This window comes from Amblyomma mixtum, chromosome 8, assembly GCF_055824585.1.
Source record: "Amblyomma mixtum isolate Tamu chromosome 8, ASM5582458v1, whole genome shotgun sequence".
Classification (NCBI taxonomy): Eukaryota; Metazoa; Arthropoda; class Arachnida; order Ixodida; family Ixodidae; genus Amblyomma; species Amblyomma mixtum.
In genome coordinates, this window is record NC_143019.1 from 28,636,804 (window position 1) to 28,658,025 (window position 21,222).

Below are 21,222 nucleotides of genomic sequence, written 5' to 3' on the forward strand. Positions count from 1 at the left end.
TTCACTGGATGTGTTTCACGCTTTCTGTCTCCTTCTTGAGCGCCTTTATTTATGGCAACGTTTTCTCAGATCCTTATGTAGGTTAATATTGTGCCTTTCTGGGGCGCCAGTAAAAACTCGGTACAACGATGTCAACAGCGACGACTAAACACGGCCGTAAAGAGATGGAAGCAAGCCAAGAGTGCAGTTTACGGGCGGAAACTACATATCAGATGCAGTTTGCGTACTTGGACGGTGGAATTGGGGGGAGGAGGGGTATTGATATCACACACTGTGCGTACTTGGTAATACTAAACTGTCCTCTTGCGAAACAGCGCTCCAAAAGATGTTACGTCTGAGACAACGCATTCGTATACACGTTCTATGTAGAGTATACACTGCATCTCGGACGCGCTCATCGCTGTAAAGTGTATACGGAGCACTCGACTTAAACATTACTTGTTTTCCTCATTCTATTGATGGTTACAGTACATCTAGCCTTACAACCGCATCGATTAGCATTTATCAAAGTCAATTTTTCTAATTCGGTGCAAAATACTGTACTGACTGAGGCTGTGGCTCTTGCAAAGAGCGCACTGGGAACACGCTAAGAGCTGAGCTAGTCCAGCGCCTCTCTTAACGTTTCTTCGGGCTTCATACCATCCATTTCCTCTGATGATTCCCTTTTAGTTTTTTTTCCTTGTTTGCACTGTTTTCTAAGCTACTTTCAGCTTTATAGTTCGACACGAGCGGTTGGCAGCCACCGTTGCCGCCGCTTCGGGGTTTCGGAACAACTTTATGACGTTCACGAACACCATAAACTGGGGCGCGCTAAACTCGTGTGTGGCTTCAAGTTTGTATTTTATTTCTTAAGTCTTTGCGCTTCAGACTGCCACGAACGAAATGCAATCGTCATCATAATTTTATGCTCTCAATAAGAGAAATAACTACGACGGAATCTGATTAATAATTTGAACTCGCTGAATGCGAACCTCTGGTTTATTCGAACTGACGCTGTGGTCTTGTCAACATTAAAAGTACTAAGTTTGGGACATCGCATATTCCGAATAAAATTTCAACTTCCTACGAGGTGAAATTATCGAGGTTCCACTGTGCCATCCTTTTAGCAAATGACCGTGCTACAGTACCACACTGTGGAGTAGAGTACAATTCAGAACAGTACAGTAGATTACAATCGCTGCAATAAGGTAGAGTAGACTGCAATACATACAATAGAGTACGGTACACTATAGTAGAGTACAGTACGGTACGCTATAGTATAGAAGAGTACGGTACACTATAGTAGAGTAGAGTACGGTACACTATAGTAGAGTAGAGTGCGGTAGGCTATAGTATAGAAGAGTACGGTGCACTATAGTATAGTAGCGTACGGTACACTATAGTATAGGAGAATACGGTACACTATAGTAGAGTACAGTACACTACAGTAGAGTAGAGTGCGGTACACTACAGCAGAATAGAGTACGCTACAGTACAATACAGTAGGGTACGGTCCCTACGGCACAACACTGCAGAGTACGGTCCCTACGGTAAACACTGCAGAGTACGGTCCCTACGGTACAACACTGCAGAGTACGGTCCCTACGGTACAACACTGCAGAGTACGGTCCCTACGGTACAACAGTGCAGAGTGCGGTCCTTACGGTACAATACTACAGAGTACGGTCCCTACGGTACACCACTGCAGAGTAGAGTACACTATGGTACAATACCGTAGAGTATGATACGCTATGGTACAATACGGTAGAGTATGGTACGTTATGGTACAATACGGTACAGTACAGTATAGTATGTTACACTACGGAACAACACAGTACAAGGAGACGCCTGCTCCAGAGCAGAACGCCCTCACCTCCCTCGCGAGCAATGCACACAATTACTGGTGCTGCCGTCACGGAGTGCAATCACATATCCACGGTGTAGGCAAGGAGTGGGCGTAAAGGACGGCGGACGGAAACGGACCTAAGATGGCGTCTGGGCGGAATGGAAGAGGAGAGAGGGGGCAAGACGGGGAAGGAACGGGCCCGGCGGTTAACTGACGTCTCTTACGATCTCTGCTTCTCCTCGGTGTCTCTTCTTCTTCCCCCATTACGAGATTAGAAGCGCCGGCCAGCCAGTCGACCCCTGACCGATGAGTGTCGGTTTCCTGCAGCGAGGCCTAGTGATGCTCCTCTCCGTTCATTGCAGCTGATGCAGCTCCACATCCGGCCGCGGCAGTGCGATCCGGATCGACGGGTTCACCAGCTCGCCTCCGCCTTGTCTAGAGCCAAAGCCGACGCAGCGACCGCCTACACCAATATTGGCCCCGTGTACTATACGACGACAGTGTACGTCTGGAGTGCCCGTCAGGACTGTACAGCATGCTGCTTATGGCGAGGCTGCGTGGGCTGGTTAAGATTACCCACTTGTGCCAGACGTAGGAGGATGCGAGGGAAGCGAAGAAGGGGGGGGGGGGGGTAGTAGCACTAGTAGCACCGTTATACACGATTTCCTACGTGCTTGAGAAATGGCAAGGAGGGAAGTGTTTTTGCTCTTTTCCTTCCGGGCCCGGTGTGATCGACCGGATACGGGTGCTTGCCGTTAATGAAACAGCGTGCCTGCCGTAACCGAGAACGCAATTCCATTTGGCACGCGTTTATTAATGGCTACCGCCTCTAATTACTAATGCTGATTTCTTGCTTTTACTTTTACTATCTTCTAACCACGCGATAGCTCCTCCGTGTAATAGCGTCTAGCGTTTACATGAAGCGATAATGTCTGGAGGAGGAAGAGTGGCATTTAGTTGATAGTTATTGGGTACTTATTTGCTGGAGCAATACCTTGGGCCACAATGTGCGCCGTAGTGGAAGGCTGCATATTAATTTCGACAGCGTGGGGTTCTTTAACGTGCGCGGTAATCTGAGTACATATAGGGAGATGTTAGCATTCCACCTACATTGAAACCTGACTGCCATTTCGGGGATCGAACCCACGAATTTGGTTTGGAAGATTTAAAATTTGCAGGAACTGTTCGTAGTGATGTCTGCCGATGTCTGGAGTATGGCCGGAGCACCGGAAGTGTTTGTTCTGCAAGCTGTTAATTTTGTTTTAGTAAAGCGCCACTGAAAAACCACCTTGACATGCGAGGACGCTTTCGTCGATTTCGGCTTCCAGACTGTCGACAAAAATTTTACCCCGAGCACGTCTGATGTTCACGCGGATTTGTGAACAGTATTATTAGACAACCAACCAGCAATATCACTTTCGAGTGTACTTCGTTTAGATACGGACAGCTGTGGTGACAACAACCTGTCACTAATGTCACCACCACTTTTCGACCTTTCGCCTACCGCTTTAAGACTGTTCGGAGACAACACATTGCTATACCTACTACCAAACACCAGAGATTCTAGAAGTGAAAACAGGACTACTTCCCCTCTGTGCAAAACTCGCTACTCCATGTACACCCTTTCTTTTTTCTTTGCTGGAACGGCTAGACTGGACGGCTGGCAGGTGGCTCTCATTCGGCGCGAGATTCCCTGATAGCTCCTCCGCACGTGGGCATGGAGCTGCTCTCTTGCTGCTTTATTCTCTCCCCTGCCATAGAGCCTGCGCCGACCGGCTCTTGAATTCTTCATTAGCTCGTGGGACGGCGGATATCCAGAATAAAAAGAAAGCGATAAGGGTATACCTAGGCATTGCATGTTTAAAGGCCTCGGACAGCTTTTACGCTTCAGGCGCACATAGTAAGGAGGTGCCTAATGTCGCAGTCTTTGAATATGGGACACTGCCGTGCAGACTGAGCGAGATGAGATAGAAGAAAAGAACGACATCCGGGACTTGCTACTGAGACGGTGAGGGAATGGTATTTTGGGGAGCTAGTTATACAAAGCACTGATACGTTGGACTTGTCTCTACTTGATATAATCAGGTCGTCTTGTCGTACTAGACCGCGCCGTCACTGTGTTTTTGGTGTATATATGCCCAGCTGTTTGGAAGTTTGAATGCACACTTTTTTTTTCTCACCGACTTTCGTTCAGGCGAGCTCAACTGTGCATTCATGAAGAGAACATATGCATCAAATATAACACATTTTTTTACACTTAAGATTGGTCCATACTTTTGTCTTATGTTTGGTGGAAAGCATTTACAAATCTCTGAACGAGACGTGGACGGCGGTCCACTAACGGATCCTCAAAAAAGCAGCATCATATGCAACTGCTAACTAAACGCGCACTTGCTATGGGTCACACGTGCTCACACTCATTGTGTGACCCATGCTCGTCCGCTCATTGCACAAGCACTCTATGCAGTGGGCGTTTATCAGGACACATAAATAGTTAACAAGACGGTGACGCACTCAGCTAGAGCATCTGAGTGAATGCTGATGAGAACCGGTAAGAAAATCAATACGACCAGTCTGAGACGGGGCTGAATTTGCTTGACGCTCTGATTTCCTAACGCTGGCCTATTTGATTATGGCTTAGATTCGCTTATTCCGTCTAGGGTATATATGCATTAGCGCTTACTTGGACATTCTCAATTCACGGACGATTTGAGCACATCAGGTATCCCTCTTCTTTACCGCTAGGTTCTTTAGCAGAAAGGCTGGCAGCAAGCAGAGCAAACCACCAAAACTCATTTTATTATTTTTCTCGTTCTTTGCGTAAAACAAGGGCGCTCAAAACACGGGCCAGTATGGCGGCCATAGATGAGGGCCCGTCCTGTACGGGGCAAACTTCTTATTGAAGAAACTGAACGCGTTTGATCATCATCATCATCATCCACTTGACAAGAACCCATTGGTGTGCGGTGTTTTATGCAAAAATAAGAAAGACTTCAGGAAATGAAAGGGGTTGAGGTCGTTTTTATGGAGGATGATTTCAGTAGTATGACGTCATGGCTGACACTTTCGTCAAACTAAGGCTAAGTTCACTCTCTTAAATGCCGTAAATTCTGGTGCAGGCGACGTAATTCAGTCGAAAAACTCGATACTGTCGTGCCCAAAATGCGGCAAAACGTTCTGTCATCTTGTCGTAAAGAGGCTTTTCTGTAATATTGTGCTATTTATCTGCAGTAATGTTTAAGTAGTCCTGTCGCTGCGACAAGGGAAAGCGTAGTACTGCAGAATTCTAGTGAATTCTACTTGAGAATTCTGTTCTTTTACAATACCATGTCCCAGAATACTTCAGAAAATATTTTCTAACCACAGAACATTTTCTGTTGTTTGTTTCGATTTGCAGTATGGTTGTTGGAGATATTGAGTGCAAGATCGACCTTCTTTGTGCGAGTTACTTTTCTAAAGTACGTCGTTACGGGTTATAGTCTAAACGCAGCCTGACCTACACACCGTTATTGGCATAACATGGTATAACCATTGCCGTCGCGCAGCTGAGCAGGAGACGCCCATCATGTGTCTATACCGTCGCAATTTAGGACATAGCATCCCTGGAATCAGAGCTATAATAAACTGCACTTCGGTGGAGGGCGACTTCAACAAAAACTTAAAGTCCAGGATGAATCATCTAGGTAAAACAAATCATTCGAGAAAATGCTTTTTAAAGACAATCGCTTGCAGAGTAGTCTAACATACAGCAGCAGCAAGTAGTACACAGGTCCATTCCAGACAGGCTATGCAGTAATCTCTTTTTCTAAAGCGGTGCCATAACCGTCACCTATGCAGTGTGACAGACCCCGAGAACTGTTACGACTTCAGAAACGAAGACGGAAGGGGGCGAAGGGGGGGGGGGAGGGGACATACGGCTACATAACAGTCACCGCTTGCGTAACGGGCCACCTTGCCCTCTACGTCTCCGGACCCAAAACCTTGGGCGCCCGGCCCAGAATGTGCCTGGGAAACTCGCGCTGCGCAACCCGGCTTGATTCGCACCTGCCAAGCCATCTTTTTCACCCCCTGTCCTGTCTGTTCTGTGTGTGTTCTTCTTGTGTACCGACACCGAAACGCCAGCCAACTGCAGAGCTTCCAAACTTTCTACGCCGTGGGATATCCCCGAAGAAGATTCCGCCAGGTCACCGCTGGTCCTTGGCGACCTGTTTGTTGCTCCTAGGGGGCCCACGAGAAGCGTTTTCCCTCGGTGTTATCAGATGTGCGAGCTTCGATGCCATAGGAAAGTTGGAGCCCGGAGCCCTATTGGGAGCCACGGATCAGACGGGCTGCTGGCTTGCCGGTGGCGGCCGTTAATAGCTCCCTCTGGCATTCGTGCCTACTGCGCGGTTAGCTGTGGGGCCAACGTAGACCTGTGGGCTCAGTGCCACTTTTGCTGGACAGTTTCGTGTTTTCTTTCTGTCTTTTAACCTTTCTTGCCGCTAAGGTGAACATACAGTGTCGACGAAAAGAAATGAGACCACCGGAGCTGGAGCTTTCAATTATTTCTGGGGGGGTCTAGCTGTGCATGAGCCCGGAAAGATTTACTGAAGCAACGCAAACAGGAGGATAGCGATGAACCAGTGGTTGGGCTAGGCGGGTCATTCTTAATAAAGCTAAAGCTCTACAGCGATGAACAAGGACGACCACAGAGATGGACAACAGACATGACGGGTGTTGTGGAGCTTCACCTTATTAAAAGGATAACAGAGAGGCAACCAGAGCTCCTGGTGAACCTGTGCTGACTGCTTTCCCCATGCTCTGTGCTGCATGAAAAAAAAAATACCGCTAACCAACAAGCCAAACTTCGCAGTCTTGTAGGATCATCTTTTCAGTGGCTCTGACCACGCTGTCGGAGAGAGACATTCTACTTTTTCTTTACTGTCGGTTCTGGCGTTGAAGCGACGAAATGTCTGCGAATAATTTTGGATTTCAAGTACTACAGTTTTTTTTCTTCATTTGCTTTGTGTGCACACCGTGTAGGTCACTCGGGGAGATCTAGGTGGGCGCTCGCGTCAATGCTGAGTAAAAGGGCTTAAAAAAAAAAAAAGCAAAGTGAACTATTCCGAACCTCACTTTGCCGTGGTTGAGTGCGTAGCAGACCTTTTGATAGTTGGTAACCACCGGGCAGTATGGCATAAAGTCAGGACAAGCCAGCGAAAAATGCCGTCTCCTGTATTAACATTGGAATGGAATAATTAGACGAATTCATTACTGATGTGCTGGCAAAAGGTTGTCCCAAAAAAAGACAGTATAAAAAGAAAGTGTCTATGGCATAATTAATGAAAAATTTATTTACAATTCAGACCTGGTTTTTAACAGCCTGTGTTTCGTACGCGTTTGCGCGCAAGAAGAGGCAACTATTTAACGGGAACAACATTCTCACAAGACAAACCATTATTACGGATGGTAAAACTTGCCTTTTTTTTGCGATAATGTAGCAAAGGCGTAGCTTACAAGTGCATTTCCGCGCCTTCGAATCATCGGGCCTCAAGAAATTTCTTGCACGTCAACACTTTCTAGAACTATACTCCATAGAAATCACCCTTTGGATTGTTGGTTGACGGAAGTTGTGCTGATGGAAAAAAAAACCATTGTTCTATTATCTGAATATGCCACTGGCTTGAGGCATTATATTGCCGCAATGCATTACTGGCGTCGGTATGCAATGCTGTATCCGCCTCCTCGTCGAAGTGGCCAAGTATGGGCGTTGCTTGAAGGCGTGTGCGAAGCTCCTCGAAAGCCCTTTGCTGCCGTTTCTGCGCCGCTACTTCGGCCCGTACGAAGTGCTGCGCAAACTCAGTGACCTCACCTACGAAGTGATTCCGCGAAGGAACTGTCCGTACGTCCCGACGGCAAACACAGTCGGAAGTCGTACACGTTGTCCGGATGAAGCCCTTCCACGCCCGCTAGGCCAAGCCTACGGTTCTGCTTGACCTCGCCACGCAGCATCGGGACGATGCTTTTTCCACTGGGAGGGGCAATGCCGCAACACATTACTGGCGCCGCCTAGTAGTCGCGCTCAGGAGGCTGGCGCGCGCTCTTGTTCGCCCGTGAGCTCGCTCGCTAGTCCGTTAGCCGACCGGGCCGTTTCCGCTGGCGCTTGGACGTTGTACCAAATACAAACCTGCCTACCTGCTTCTGTGACAATATGTAGCCCATGTTGACGTGAAAAGACACTCTGGTTTTTAATGTGTACTTATTCCCGCACCAACAGGCGACTAAATTGGCGCGACTAACATATAGAGCAGGTGAATAAGCGTGGTAGGGTTTTTATATTTTTAACTCGAAGTGAACTGAAATTTGTCCGCACTTCATGAAGTTAGAGTTAGGGGAGCCAATTTTATACAGTTTGTTCTCACGGAACCGATGCATCGCTTCGAGTAAACCGGCAGTTCGAAATAAACGATTCAGAATGAAAGGAATTCCACTCTAGTATTTTGTTTTATCGCATTTAATCTTATGATTTATCCTTGTTTCCCCAATATCTTCTCCCATGTATATCCTTCGCATACCTTGAGGTATCTACTATTTGTATGCCGCCTTCCCAAGACCTCAGATGGGTATAAAACGAAAAGCAAATTTGCATGTATGCCTTGACAACGCCGTTTGAAATTATTTGTATAACGCGGTGACCAAGCGTGGCACTAATGACGCAACGCAAGATGTATAAAAAAAGTCGTTGCTGTCAGCGACTGTCCGTATTGACCATTACCTTTTCTTTTTGTGTGTGCAGCCGGTTCCATATGCCTGTCCTCTACCCGTCAGCCTTACCGCTGGGTCCCAGCTCTTCATACAAGGATTGGTACCTGAGGTATCCGTACGGTAAGTTGCTGTCCGCAGTTGCTATTGTTTGTGTACGGTTTGTCGTTTGCTGGGAAATGCATGCTCACAAATTTTATGGTTTAAATAACACTCGTGTGACAAGAATGCTCCTCCATTTACGAGGGTAACATATAGTATGTGTTGGTCTTATGTTGCGTTATCTACTGCTCGTCATGTTGCAAACCCTGCATGCACTTCGTGGTTCTTGTAGACCAAGTTTTAATGGTTTATCTAAACTTATTTTATTTCCAAGAAACGTAAAGGCAGTAGGAAAAGATCCCCTAGCTTCGTCACAGCAGTAATTTCTTTTGCAGCAGAGACAGCCGAGCTGTTACTGAAAATGCGATAAACATTTTTTTTTGTTTCCGAAAACCAGTCGTTGCTCCGAAACTGAAATATCACTGTTACCATACGCAGCTATCAGATGAAGACAGGCGTTCCTGTCTAACGACAGAAACCTTTGTCAGAATAAACCCTGTTGCTACAGAGGAGTTCCATCCAAAAGTGGGAAGGCAGTTTTCATCATCATGACTAGGAAGCAATGCTGAGCTCTTATTCTCTATATGTTAAGCATTGAGTTTAGTTAAACAGAATTTGGTTCGGCAAGATAATTTGCGTAGTACTGAATGGATTGTCATTGCGTGGAAACGGTTCTCGCATGAAATTTCTTAGCTCTATACAGACAGCTCTTGCTCCGTCAGGATTTCACTACTTAGTGAGAGATCCTTAGTGAATGTCCAATATTTGTGGTGTTGTAGTCGTCTTCTAGATTCTTAACTTGTAGCACAGACCTTTTTGCACGTTGGGGTTGGGTTGCACTTTTCACAGATTTGTGTGTTCACTGTGTGTTGTTTGCATGTTGCATGCTGCGTTCGGACTGACAGTCCCAAACAAGAGACCGTCGCGTAAGTAGACCCAGCCAGTCATTTCTGTCTTCGTTTCGTTCTTTCCGTTTCGCCTTTCTCTTCGCCACCTCTGACGCCTTATCTTTCTTGCACCGCCGTTTCAGGTTTTCCGTTAACCTTCAGAGAGGAACTGGGGAGGCAGATCCCATACACCTCCATTTTAACCCGCGCTTTGAATCGGAGGGACCGGTTGTTGTCCGCAACAGCCGCCAGGGCAAATCGTGGGGTAGTGAGGAACGTGAGGGCCAATCGCCTTTCGCTAAAGGACGACCCTTTCTACTCGTCATCACTGCCACCACCAAGAGCTATGAAGTGAGTAGTCTCGTGTACACCTCCACCCTACCCGAGTTGTTATGTCTGTCACTATGGCTTGAATGTTGCACACCAAGTTCGGTTTCTTACCTGCTGCAAAGTAACAAGGGTCTGCTCCAGGCTATATGGAGCGGCATTAATAAAAATGCATTCATTCTCAAGTGCTTCATGTTACAGCCGCTACATACCCAGAAATTCTGGACTGAACCATTATTCAACGGGAAAGCGTTTCCCCACTCAACAGGCTTACATTTTTTTGCTAATAACGTTTTTGCTTTCGTCAGAAACGTTCCCCATTGGTTTACTATGGTAGTCAGCTACTCGATCCAAGCGATGAAAAAAATAAAAAAAAAGATTTTGATCCACATCGGAAGAATGGACTGTTGTCATCAATGTTTCCATAACAGTACCCTGCAATATTCTAATCAAATTTTTTGTTCAATACTGCTGGGCTTGGTTGGGCTCAAGTGCCTGTTCCTTGCGGTTGCTGTGTCCATGTCTTCAATGTTGACAGTTGTTCAATAACGCCAACCGTCAATTGCTCGAGAGTACCTCACTGGGATTATCCCCGAAAACAAGGGACATCTCTGTGTAATTTAAAGCTTCTGGCATCCTCTCAGTGTATCTATGATACATCTAAGTGTGAACTCCATACAAATTGCCTGTCATGGGCTCGAGCAAAATGGGCTGCATGTGCGCCGAACTACAAAAAGTGTCGCGGAGTGTTGCTTGCAGCATAATTGGCAGCTGTAGAGAGGAATTGTTGCTTCATACCGCCATGACTCAATATCTACTTAAGGTACACAATTATCATAAGCTCATAACAAATTTCACGCCGACCCACAGATGAAAGGTAAAATTTGCGACGAGGCGCCTTCGGATATTTCTCGTACGTAGAGACTCGAGTTGGTCTCCAAATTCTAAGCGCATATAATGTGGGCGATCAATTTGTAAATGATTAGTTTGTGAGGAGTGCTTGCAAGAACTTTTACTCGGCCATCATATTTGTCTTGCGGAACGCATTTTCACCGGCATCTTAACCTGATCTGACACAAGTGACGTAATGTTTTCAGTGAGGACCCTTAATTTTAGCTGTACTAAGCCTATTCCTATCGTACACAGCATGATGGGCGCAAATTGCCTTTCTCAGCTCACAAAAGCCTCGAAAAAAATCATAGTAATGGCTCTTACTATCGGCAGTCCAGAGAGCTGCAACTCTACGTTAGACCCCTAAAGCGTGTGTTACAAGTAATATACACAAACGCTGCAGTTCCTTGCTCCATGTTCATGACTCGCGTTATCTTTCTTCCCTCCCTCACCTCTCACGCAGCTGGCGGTTAATGGGCTTCCTTTCGCGACGTTCGATTATCGACAAGGACTGGCTCTTGCCGATATCACTCACCTCTCAATATGCGGGGACGTCATCCTCCGTTCTGTGCACATACCTGTTTCGGAGATGGTGAGTTCATTTCGCAGTCATTGATCATTTCTGAGATCCTGACGTGCACTGTGCCGAACCTGTGTATTAATGTCAGCGTGTCTTAGCGGGGTGGTTATCGTTTTTATGCATCTCGGAGCGGACTGGTTAACAGTGAAAATAGTAATCAGTTAACATATCGTTATCTTGACGAATTCCTCAGTCAAGAGACTTGAAAGCCTACAAATGGAACCGCTATTCATTCGGTTCATAAACTGGCATGTCTGAAAAACCGTTGACCGTTTCGACCAATCTTATCAATGATCACGTCTAAAGCCATTTGCCTGAAACCATACGCTGCATCTTATGGTTGCGCAAGGCTAAATGTAGTAACAGAGGTGCTCGAAGAGTGCCAAGTGAGATAATTGTGAGAATTAATGTCATCCGCAATAAAAAAAGAAATGCCTACATATGGCAACCCATCACTCCCTCACATAGCTGAGTGGATGTCGACTAAGCACGAGTGGTTCTTTCATTACGACATTATAATTTTAATCAGTCACTACCATCATCTGCCAGATTCTGTTCACGCCAGGACCAACGTCTCGCATTAATCTGCGGTTAATTATTTCCGAGTGGCTCTTCACTAAACGTCCTTAGTTGCTGACCAAATATCCACGAAGAGCCGCCATGTGTCTCCTAAGCGCCTTCAAGCAGTGATCGAGCATAAGCAGCAGAGAGATTTGTAAAGTCGTCCTTATTGGAAAAATCTGCTCTTACCTCTACTCATGCTCGTCAGCAGTGCACCGGGGAAGAATACATGCTCTCGTCGCCTGGAGGAAGAAAGCAAATCCCGTCCTTTCTGATAGATGTTGTCCGATATGCTGAACTGCTCAATGTACAGGCAGTTTCAACACTTTGGCACTTAGCGATAGCTATGCATATTCGGCGAGACGAGTTTAAGGGATGAGAAGTTCGTGGAAATTCATTGCGAAATTTAGCTTTAAAAAAGATGCATACGTGAAAAGACAACCAGGCACAAAGCTACCTGTCCCTCTGTCTGTCTCTCTGTGATGGTGGATGTGAATGACACTGGGACAAACAGCGCTGAGCCTGTTTATTCGCAAGTTTTTTTTTTCCTCTGAATTTCACTGCAAAGATAAAAAGTTACGCTCAACCGTGAGGTCCAAGTTCATTATGCAAATAAAAGTTACACTCAATCGTAGTGGTAGTACTTGCATGCGTCTGCTACCGGGGCTAACGCCGGTCATCAGTGTGCCGCTCTTAAAGAGATAGAGAAAGAATGAGGAGGAGAGTGGAAGCAATCCCGGCTCTGGCCTTGCGCGTAGGGGCGAGAGCGTCTACCGAAACATGGTTGAGGCCCGTGAGTTGCTCAAGATGGGCCTGCTGCGAGACCCCGTCTCACCGTCGCCCCATGAGAGCTGCCGCATTCTGCAGGACATTCGCAATCGCGCCCCCTGCCCCTGGTGCACTACTGTCCAGCTCTGCTACTGACAGGTGAAAGAAAACGTAGAGAGCGCCGTTAGCAGAAGTTCTCCACCGTGGTTAGTTGGTGTATACGACGCGAGAGGGCGCCATGTTCAGAAACGTTCAGAGACCCTGCCACGAACCTGGCGCTGTATTGACACGATACAGGTGCATGGTTCGTTTTTTGTGGAAACAGCGACAGTGTTGTTACTAAATGACTCTTCAGTCAATAATTATGGACTTGTTGGTCAGGAAGAGAAAGATTATGCTCCAAAATAAAGGGGCGCCTGTTCTCTACATATACAGGGTAGATGTCCGAAGGATGGCTTTATATTCAAGCAAAAAAATTTAAGATTGACTTTACAAAAAAGTTACCAGAGTTGATGCGTTAAGTGCATTTAACACCCGCTCATGTCCACATGAACTTTCAAGCTATCCAAGGTTGCTATGAAATGCAGAAAGAGATTCGAAATTTTTATTCAGGACACTTTATTTATAACGACTTTCCATACCCTGTAAAAATAAGCGCGTTAAGCGTGAATGCCTCTTTCATCAGCATGTATGACGTCATGTGTTCTCGCTTACACTCCTTGTCTGTTTTTTTATTTTTGTTTCAGCCAAAGTGCGTACGCTGCCTTATACCAGAACAGGCTAAGATTGGAGACCTTTTCACACTTAGAGGGCAGGTATCGCCGTGGGCCGAGAAGTGAGTATGACGTCTTTCTCGCATGCGTGTCCCGGCGTCTAGCTGACGTCATCACGTTCGGTCATTACACCCCATCTTTCGCTGCTGCGTCGTTGAGACTTCCTTTACGTCATTTCATGCGACTGTGCTTTGAAAACTCGGGCGTTTACTTTACTTACCCACGCGTCCCTCCATCTATAGCCATACGACCAAAAAGTTCCCCTAATTATTTTTAATTCAAAGTAAATCAAACGAGTTTAATTCGCAGTAAAGCAGACTTAAAGTAGGCCACACGTAGAGGTTCACTTCGCCCACACACCTGTCGTCACTGAAGCCGCAAAGCACGGTACTGCGTCCGGGATTAGAAACCACCGCGGCGTAAGCAGTCACGCTCATACCTGCGTGAAACGTCTTTAATCAAACACTTCAGCGAACCTGGGGAAAAGTCCACCGAAAAAAGTTGCGTGTGCAAAAAAGGAAGCCTATTGCATGCTTTTGCTCTCCATCCATGTTCGGACTAAGATGGATGAGGGGACAGAGAAAGTTTTAACGCAAGAAATGAAAGAAAAAAATTGTGACGAAGATTAAAGTTTTTAATTAGCCGCACGTGGAAGCTCCTTTGATAAAACACCGACATGTCCTAAAACCGGAAAACGAAACTTCCTTGTTATCTTACGGTTGGCGGCAGAAGACTGCATAAAATGGGTGGGCACGAAACTTTAAAACATGAACCTGATGCTAAAGAAAGAACATAAGAGAAAAACTTAATGTCCGCTTCGCTCCATTACTGAGCCAGAAGAAGGCTCTTGACCTTTACCCTGTAGTCTGGGATGAACTTTACAGCGGCCAAACAGACGCGCGCAAGTACAGTGTGAAGCACATATTTAGAAGCCACCTCTGTGAAAGCTAAAGAGCATCCTTCGCTTCAAAAGGTACTCCGTAAAATTGCCCGCTTCTTTTGGTCGGCACAGTTTCGGCGGTACGCCTCGCGTGTCTTGAGGCAGTCCGAAGTCCAGACTCTTTATGACGGGTCTACGCACGCAAATGGTTGTTGCCGTTTGCTTCAGTGCTTTTGAAGACGCAGCTGCCTTGGTTTGAAGCGAGATGAAGCCATACGCTCTGCGTTAAAACCAAGAAAGGGCAGCGTTATGTACGAAGTTTCTGAGTATGCTTGCATTTCTTTATTATCTGATTACCGAATTAGGAATGTATAAAGGTCATGAGCGAGCCAGTTTGAATGGGGACGCCCTTAAGAGTAAAGTTTTGTGGGGCTTCGCCAGTTGTATGAGATGTGAAGCACCGTAGTATGTCGCGCGTGCTAATGGAGAAAGTCGCCGAGTAGTGACGCCAGCGAACCCATACAACTTGGCGCTCACGAGGTTTATAAATATTGCGCTCCCATTAAGAAAACAGCGTCATTCACGGAATGTTCCCGGAGTATGCAGATGCGACTCCTAGTCGGCTAGTTGGAGTTTTTATGAGCGGATTAGAGTTGAGCATAACTTCATCAAGTTTTAATATTTCTAATATTCACCTTTTCAGCAGACAATGGAACGGAAAAAGGTGCTCGTTATCATATACATGACGGAAGCCGACATTTACCGAAACCAAGGAGCACACAGGATGTCTTTTATTTTTATAATTTGTAGCTTTTAATCAATGGGAGATTATTAAAAGCAGATGAAAACCCCATGCCGCCGGTGGGATCCGAATCCACGACCAGCGAATTTCGCATTTTCGCTCCGAACTTGGGTAGCATAAGAGGGTTCTCGCACAGCTTCTGCCCTCCCCGTTCGACCACGTTGCTTGGTGGCACTTGCGGATTTACAGGACGTACTACGTCCACCGGTATGAACGGGGGTGGCGCTGGTGAACACTCTCAAGATTTACACTACTCATATAAAATACCTCCGAAAGCAGAAGTTTGGACAGCCGTCGCCGTAGTTCAGTTGGTAGAGCACCGGACGCGAAATTCGGAGGCCATGGGTTCGGTTCCCACCGGCTGCACGTGGTTTTTTTTCTTCTGCTTTTATTATTCACTCAATGATGAAAAACTACAAATATAAAAAAGGCATCCCCTATGCTCCTCGGTTTCGGCGTCTGTTGGCTTCCGCTTTCTTCTTTGGCTTTCTTTCTTTCTTTCTTTCTTTCTTTCTTTCTTTCTTTCTTTCTTTCTTTCTTTCTTTCTTTCTTTCTTTCTTTCTTTCTTTCTTTCTTTCTTTCTTTCTTTCTTTCTTTCTTTCTTTCCGCTTTCTTTCTTTCCGCTTTCTTTGGCTTCGCTTCTCTTTCTTTCTTTCTTTCTTTCTTTCTTTCTTTCTTTCTTTCTTTCTTTCTTTCTTTCTTTCCGCTTTCTTTCTTTCCGCTTTCTTTGGCTTCGCTTTCTTCAGCTCAACCGAGTCACGAGAAAACAGGAATTTTAATTTGCGTGCAGAAAGGTTGAAATTCATTCATTCATTCATTCATTCATTCATTCATTCATTCATTCATTCATTCATTCATTCATTCATTCATTCATTCATTCATTCAGCTGGCTTGTGGAAAGGTTTATTGCTTTTATTGCTTAAGACAAATTCAGCACCCCTTAACCTCCCTTCTAAAGAGGTTTAAATTTTTTCGTTCGTTCAGTCACCTCCCCTTCACTTTGCTTCTGCAGTGCTGTAAATCCATTATTTTATTATGTACACTGTCATCACTCACGCCACTTTTTTCGTTTTCTTTTTCCGCGCACCAGATTTGTACTGAACCTCGCCACGGGTCTGGGCCCGGAGGACGACCTTGCGCTGCACCTGAACCCCCGCTTCGGAGACGGTGTCCTGGTGCGCAACACCCGGCGCGGGGGTTCGTGGGGCGAGGAGGAACGCGAGGGCCCCTTCCCCCTCGTCCCGGGCAGCGCCTTCGAGCTCACCGTCCACGCGCTGGAAGGGGGCTTCCGCATCAGCATCGACGGCAACCACGTGGCCGACTACGGCCACCGGATAGTGATCAAGAAGGTCAAGTACCTCGTGGTCGAAGGCGACGTGGTCGTCCACGACGTACGCATCGAGTCGGACGACGTGAGTGCACCCTACCCCCTTTTTCTCCACGGCTGACCTCCGACCTGTAGATGTCGGGGGGTTCTTGCTTTCGCAGGATTCGAATGGTGAACATGCACACCCAGTACGACAACTATTGTATTAGCTGTCGTCCGCTCCGACAGGGGGCGTCAGGCGTCTGTGGGCGACCTCATTACTGCGAACGCAGCTCAAGTTCAGGATTTTCTTGTACACCAATTTTAACTGCGAGAAGACTGTAGAACGTTTTAAAGGGACAGTGAGGAGAGCTCTATTAATATTTTTTTTTAAAGCAAAATCCGATAGTTCGGCATTTCATGGCTTTGTTGCCACTTGGCCGGCAGCGAAATATGCATTTATTTCTAACGAATTTGGATTCGAAGTTGAAAAATTTTTTCCCGCCGCTTTGATTCAAACTTGGGATTCTCTTATGACGACACAGGACTAAGTGACGTGAAACATGACGTGCACATGACGTAACGCAGACTCCGTGATTTCTGTGGCCAGCAGTGCGGCCTTGCAGCAGCCGAAAAGAAAGCTACCGCCGGCCGCACGTTGAAGGCATCTATCGGCGTTTGGGGCCGTCGCTACCTTCGCTTCGTTTACGTTTGCACCGACGTTTTGCCAGCGTTAGATGGATCCCGCTCTCGAAGTCGTCAACGAAGTTCTCGAAAATAGACACCTTTAGCATACCATGTGCCTTGTTACCGTTAGCGGAATACCAGGAGCCCGCCTACCGCCGAAGAGCAGGCGCTGATTGGTCCCGATGCTGCAGGCCCGCGCGTAGCTGCCTAAAGTGACTTTATAGCTGCCGGGTACGTGGCGCCATCTGGCGCCATCAAGGAGATTTGCGCATGCATTGGCTGCGCCTCAGTGATTCGTGGAGTCTCGTGTCCTAGTGTTGATAGAACCATTGGTTCTAGCAACAGTGTTTTGTCCTATGACGTCATCACGCTTGTACTTGTGAGTTTGGCCTGTGGCGGCGATACCTGTATCTTGGTTCTTGCTCTTTTCTACGTTACAAGAGCTTTGTTGTCAGTATGAGTGGCGTTTTTGTAATCAGCAGCTGGTATTGTGTCGATACAAGCCAACTTCAATTTCTCCTCAGTGTCCCTTTAAGGTACTACTGTAGAAACACTGAATGTAATGGTCGATTCTTCAGATGCGCAGCAAAATCGTTCTTATAAAAGTTTTCCCATCGCTCGCATCAAGTAGTTAAGGCTGCCATAGAAAACCAACGCAATAGCAAACTTAGTCAAACCAAACTCAAACAGCATCGCTGTGTCATCAGTCTTACACGATAGTGGAATCTGCCCTAGAATTTTTTTTCTTTTCCGCGCAGGTTGAGCTTCTGCGGCAAGCGGCGGACAACTGGTCGCTGTACCAGCCTCCGGAACCGCCCAAGGAAGTCTTGCAAGTGGTGAGCTCTGCCTGGGGAATATAATCTGATTGGCCAATCCTGCCACTTCCGCGTCTTTTGTGAGATAAGCAGTGCTCTCCGCATTCCTTGTGCGGGGCTCTGACTCACTCCGGACTCGGAAAGCTATTTTCTCCGCTGTGATACCGATTGAGGGCTGAACCCTCATAGAAGAGGTCTATAGACATATTATAGACCCTATTGTCTTTCTATAGATATTCCCTTCGGTCCATTCACAGTCTATAGACAAAAGTATATTAAAAGTGTATGGCCATAAAATTATAGGTTGTCTACAGACTGCAGGATCTGCGTTCCCTACACACTATTCTCTAGTATTTGTCTAGAGACGGTCTATAGACGTTATAGACAAGTCTATAGACAGTCTATGGACTGTCTAAAGAAATTTTTTAGGGGATAAACAATTTCCCAGAATGAAAGATGCGCAACGTGTATTTTGTTGTCGTTTTGTACCGAGTTGTTTTGAGTTCTTTGTTTTCGGTCATGTAGTTATATCAAAATTGGTGGTTACACTATTCTCCTGTACTTGACATTGCCTCTATACATGTTGCACGTTGTGGCAATCTGCGGCTTTCTTCATTTTTTCTTGCTTAGTCGATTCCACCTAACAACGTTCGTTAAGTATCAAACAACCAATAGAATTAAATAGCCAAACCCTTTTTCTTCAACTGGTCCTGCCAACCGTGTTTGCTTTTGAGAAATGGTACAAATCACAACGGAGGCGAAACAACTTTAATTTAAAACTTCGTCAGTATTACGGAAAAATTTTCACTCCTATGTCTTAAATTTTATCCGACGCATATTTATCGGCTCCCGCAGGGTGACGTGGTGCCGGAATTGATGTCCGAGGCCATGACCTACTACGAGCCCAAAATGCAGCTAGACTGCCCGGTAAGTTCAAGCTTGAATCTTTATTCAAATTGTTCGAACCTAATAAACAACTGCATAAGTGGGGCTGTCTCAATGAAACACAGATTTATTCACTTTGACGGTTCTTCTAGGTTCCCTTCAGAGCAGGAAATGAAGGTGACAATAAGATTTGCAATAATGAGTGTGTACAGACAGCGAGGTTACCCTTATAAATAGTCAAGTAACCTTGAGCACTATTTACTTCAGTGCCATTAGGTGAAATGAAAAAAAAAACAGCTCACTGTGACGACCCGCATGGGAGCAATGCCGAAGCAAAAGTGCACATGCTATATCGACGTCCGTGGCTGTTCTGACGCCCATGTAATATATCGACGTCCATGGCTACTTCGACGTCTAAGTGTATTTTTCGCGTTACACCTCATCAACTAAATATTTCCCACTGCAACGTCTTATCACGCACTATATGTCACAATCACACTTGCACACATTTGTCTTCAAGGAACGACGTAATCGTGTGGACAAAATTGCGGACACTTTTTGCTGACGCGACCGAGCCATATAATGCTCTCGCAGTAATAAAGCTCTGGCTTTTTGCGCTCTTTTCGAGCTGAACAAATGACGACAGATGTGCTGTAGAGATCTGTGCGTCCGCGTTTAGGCGGCGTACCCTTCTGTGGAATGATGCCTACCCTATTAAAAATACATACAGCGTCCTTACTTGAAAGCAAAGCAAGTGTAACTGAATAATACCTTCTGTTGACAGCCCTATGCGTAATGCAGGTGGGAGACAGATGACTTGTGCCCACTGTTAACACTTCTCTCTGTGTTGCAGGAGAAGCCGGTGTGCCAGAGACTCCCCGAGGTGATGGCTCCTGGCCGGCTGGTCATCGTGACCGGGGTGGTTGAACCGAAACCTAACAGGTATGCTCGTTTGGAGCAGTCTCATTGTTATGCGGCAAATAATTTGAACTATACGGGCAATCTGCGTCACTGCGTGGCATGACGACAACTTTACTCACGGGAGTATAGAGGACTGTAGGACTTTTTGACGCAGTGTGTGCAATTGCTGGTTAGGCTCCCTAACGTCATGATCCCCGAAATCCAGATTTAAAAACACTGCTGACATGTGTTATATTTGTGTATAAGACAGTTATTTACAGAGAAAGCATTCGAAACGACGATTGGAATTAGGGGGGCGAGTAAACAGACAATGTTTTCAAGCACAGAATTTGGCCTCCAGCTGTATAGAGCTGATATTACTATACTGCATTACTACTAGTACACTATACTAGTACACTAGTACTAGTACACTATTCTGCAGGGGTCTAATGAACATTTCACTTTAGTGACATAAGCCTAATGAAATTAGTTAATCAGTTGTCTTTAGGAACTCGAGTAATTCAGGGACAGCCCTTCACATTCTTTTGTTTAGACCTGAAATAACAGTCCGCGAAATACATGACCTCAGCATTAATCATTTTTAAAATGATTTAATTAATTTTGAAATCAGTTGTAATTTAACGCGACTACCTTCAACTCTAAATGTAAATTGGGTAATCTCCGGTAAAAACGAGAAATGTAACTGTCTTAAACATCAAATTCAGTTCTCCCGTGCGCCTCTAATGGCTGTCTCTGAACTCCCCTGTTACTCACTTCTGCCGCCTCTTTTTTTCTATGTACTGCCACTGTCAGGTTCTACGTGAACCTGCAGACCGACGTGGGCGACACCGCGGACGTGGGGCTGCACCTGAACCCACGCTTCGACACCAAACCACGGAGCGTGGTGCTCAACTCCCGCGACCGGGACCAGTGGCAGGACGAGATTCAGGTCACCGGAGACAAGTTCCCCTTCACCGAGGGGTCGCCCTTCGAAATACAGGTGCGGCACGAGACACACAGCTCTCTTCCTACTAAGGGAGGAAATTCGTGATAGCGGGAAAAACAACTACCTTGATTGCGTATAAGCAAGGTCCTGTGGTGGTTTTACTGGTCATGAAACTTACTCTCAAGTTTCGTGGCCGTAGAAGTTTCGAGACCGTAAAAGTTTCGAGACCGTAGAAGTTTCGAGACCGTAGAAGTTTCGAGACCGTAGAAGTTTCGAGACCGTAGAAGTTTCGAGACCGTAGAAGTTTCGAGACCGTAGAAGTTTCGAGACAGTAGAAGTTTCGAGACAGTAGAAGTTTCGAGACAGTAGAAGTTTCGAGACAGTAGAAGTTTCGAGACAGTAGAAGTTTCGAGACAGTAGAAGTTTCGAGACAGTAGAAGTTTCGTGACCGTAAAAGCCTCTTGACCGTAAAAGCCTCTTGACCGTAGAAGCTTCTTGATCGTAGAAGGTTCTTGACTAGAATGTTCGTGAAGATGGAGTTCCATC

At 46.2% G+C, this 21,222-nt stretch overlaps 1 protein-coding gene across 2 annotated transcripts in view; it reads left to right on the top strand.

Annotated features, from left to right (window-relative positions):
- LOC149331836 (galectin-6-like) overlaps positions 1–21,222 on the top strand; it is a 51,229-nt gene that overhangs the window by 28,071 nt on the left and 1,936 nt on the right. The window contains exons 2-11 of one of the 2 annotated variants that reach the window (XM_089556890.1): positions 8,601–8,689; positions 9,574–9,594; positions 9,699–9,906; positions 11,237–11,365; positions 13,429–13,517; positions 16,228–16,549; positions 17,889–17,966; positions 18,801–18,872; positions 19,684–19,772; positions 20,544–20,730. In XM_089556890.1, the coding sequence (XP_089413016.1) occupies positions 8,601–8,689; positions 9,574–9,594; positions 9,699–9,906; positions 11,237–11,365; positions 13,429–13,517; positions 16,228–16,549; positions 17,889–17,966; positions 18,801–18,872; positions 19,684–19,772; positions 20,544–20,730 (1,284 nt within the window). The remainder of the gene's footprint in view (positions 1–8,600; positions 8,690–9,573; positions 9,595–9,698; positions 9,907–11,236; positions 11,366–13,428; positions 13,518–16,227; positions 16,550–17,888; positions 17,967–18,800; positions 18,873–19,683; positions 19,773–20,543; positions 20,731–21,222) is intronic. The other variant, XM_089556891.1, reaches the window with a different exon arrangement.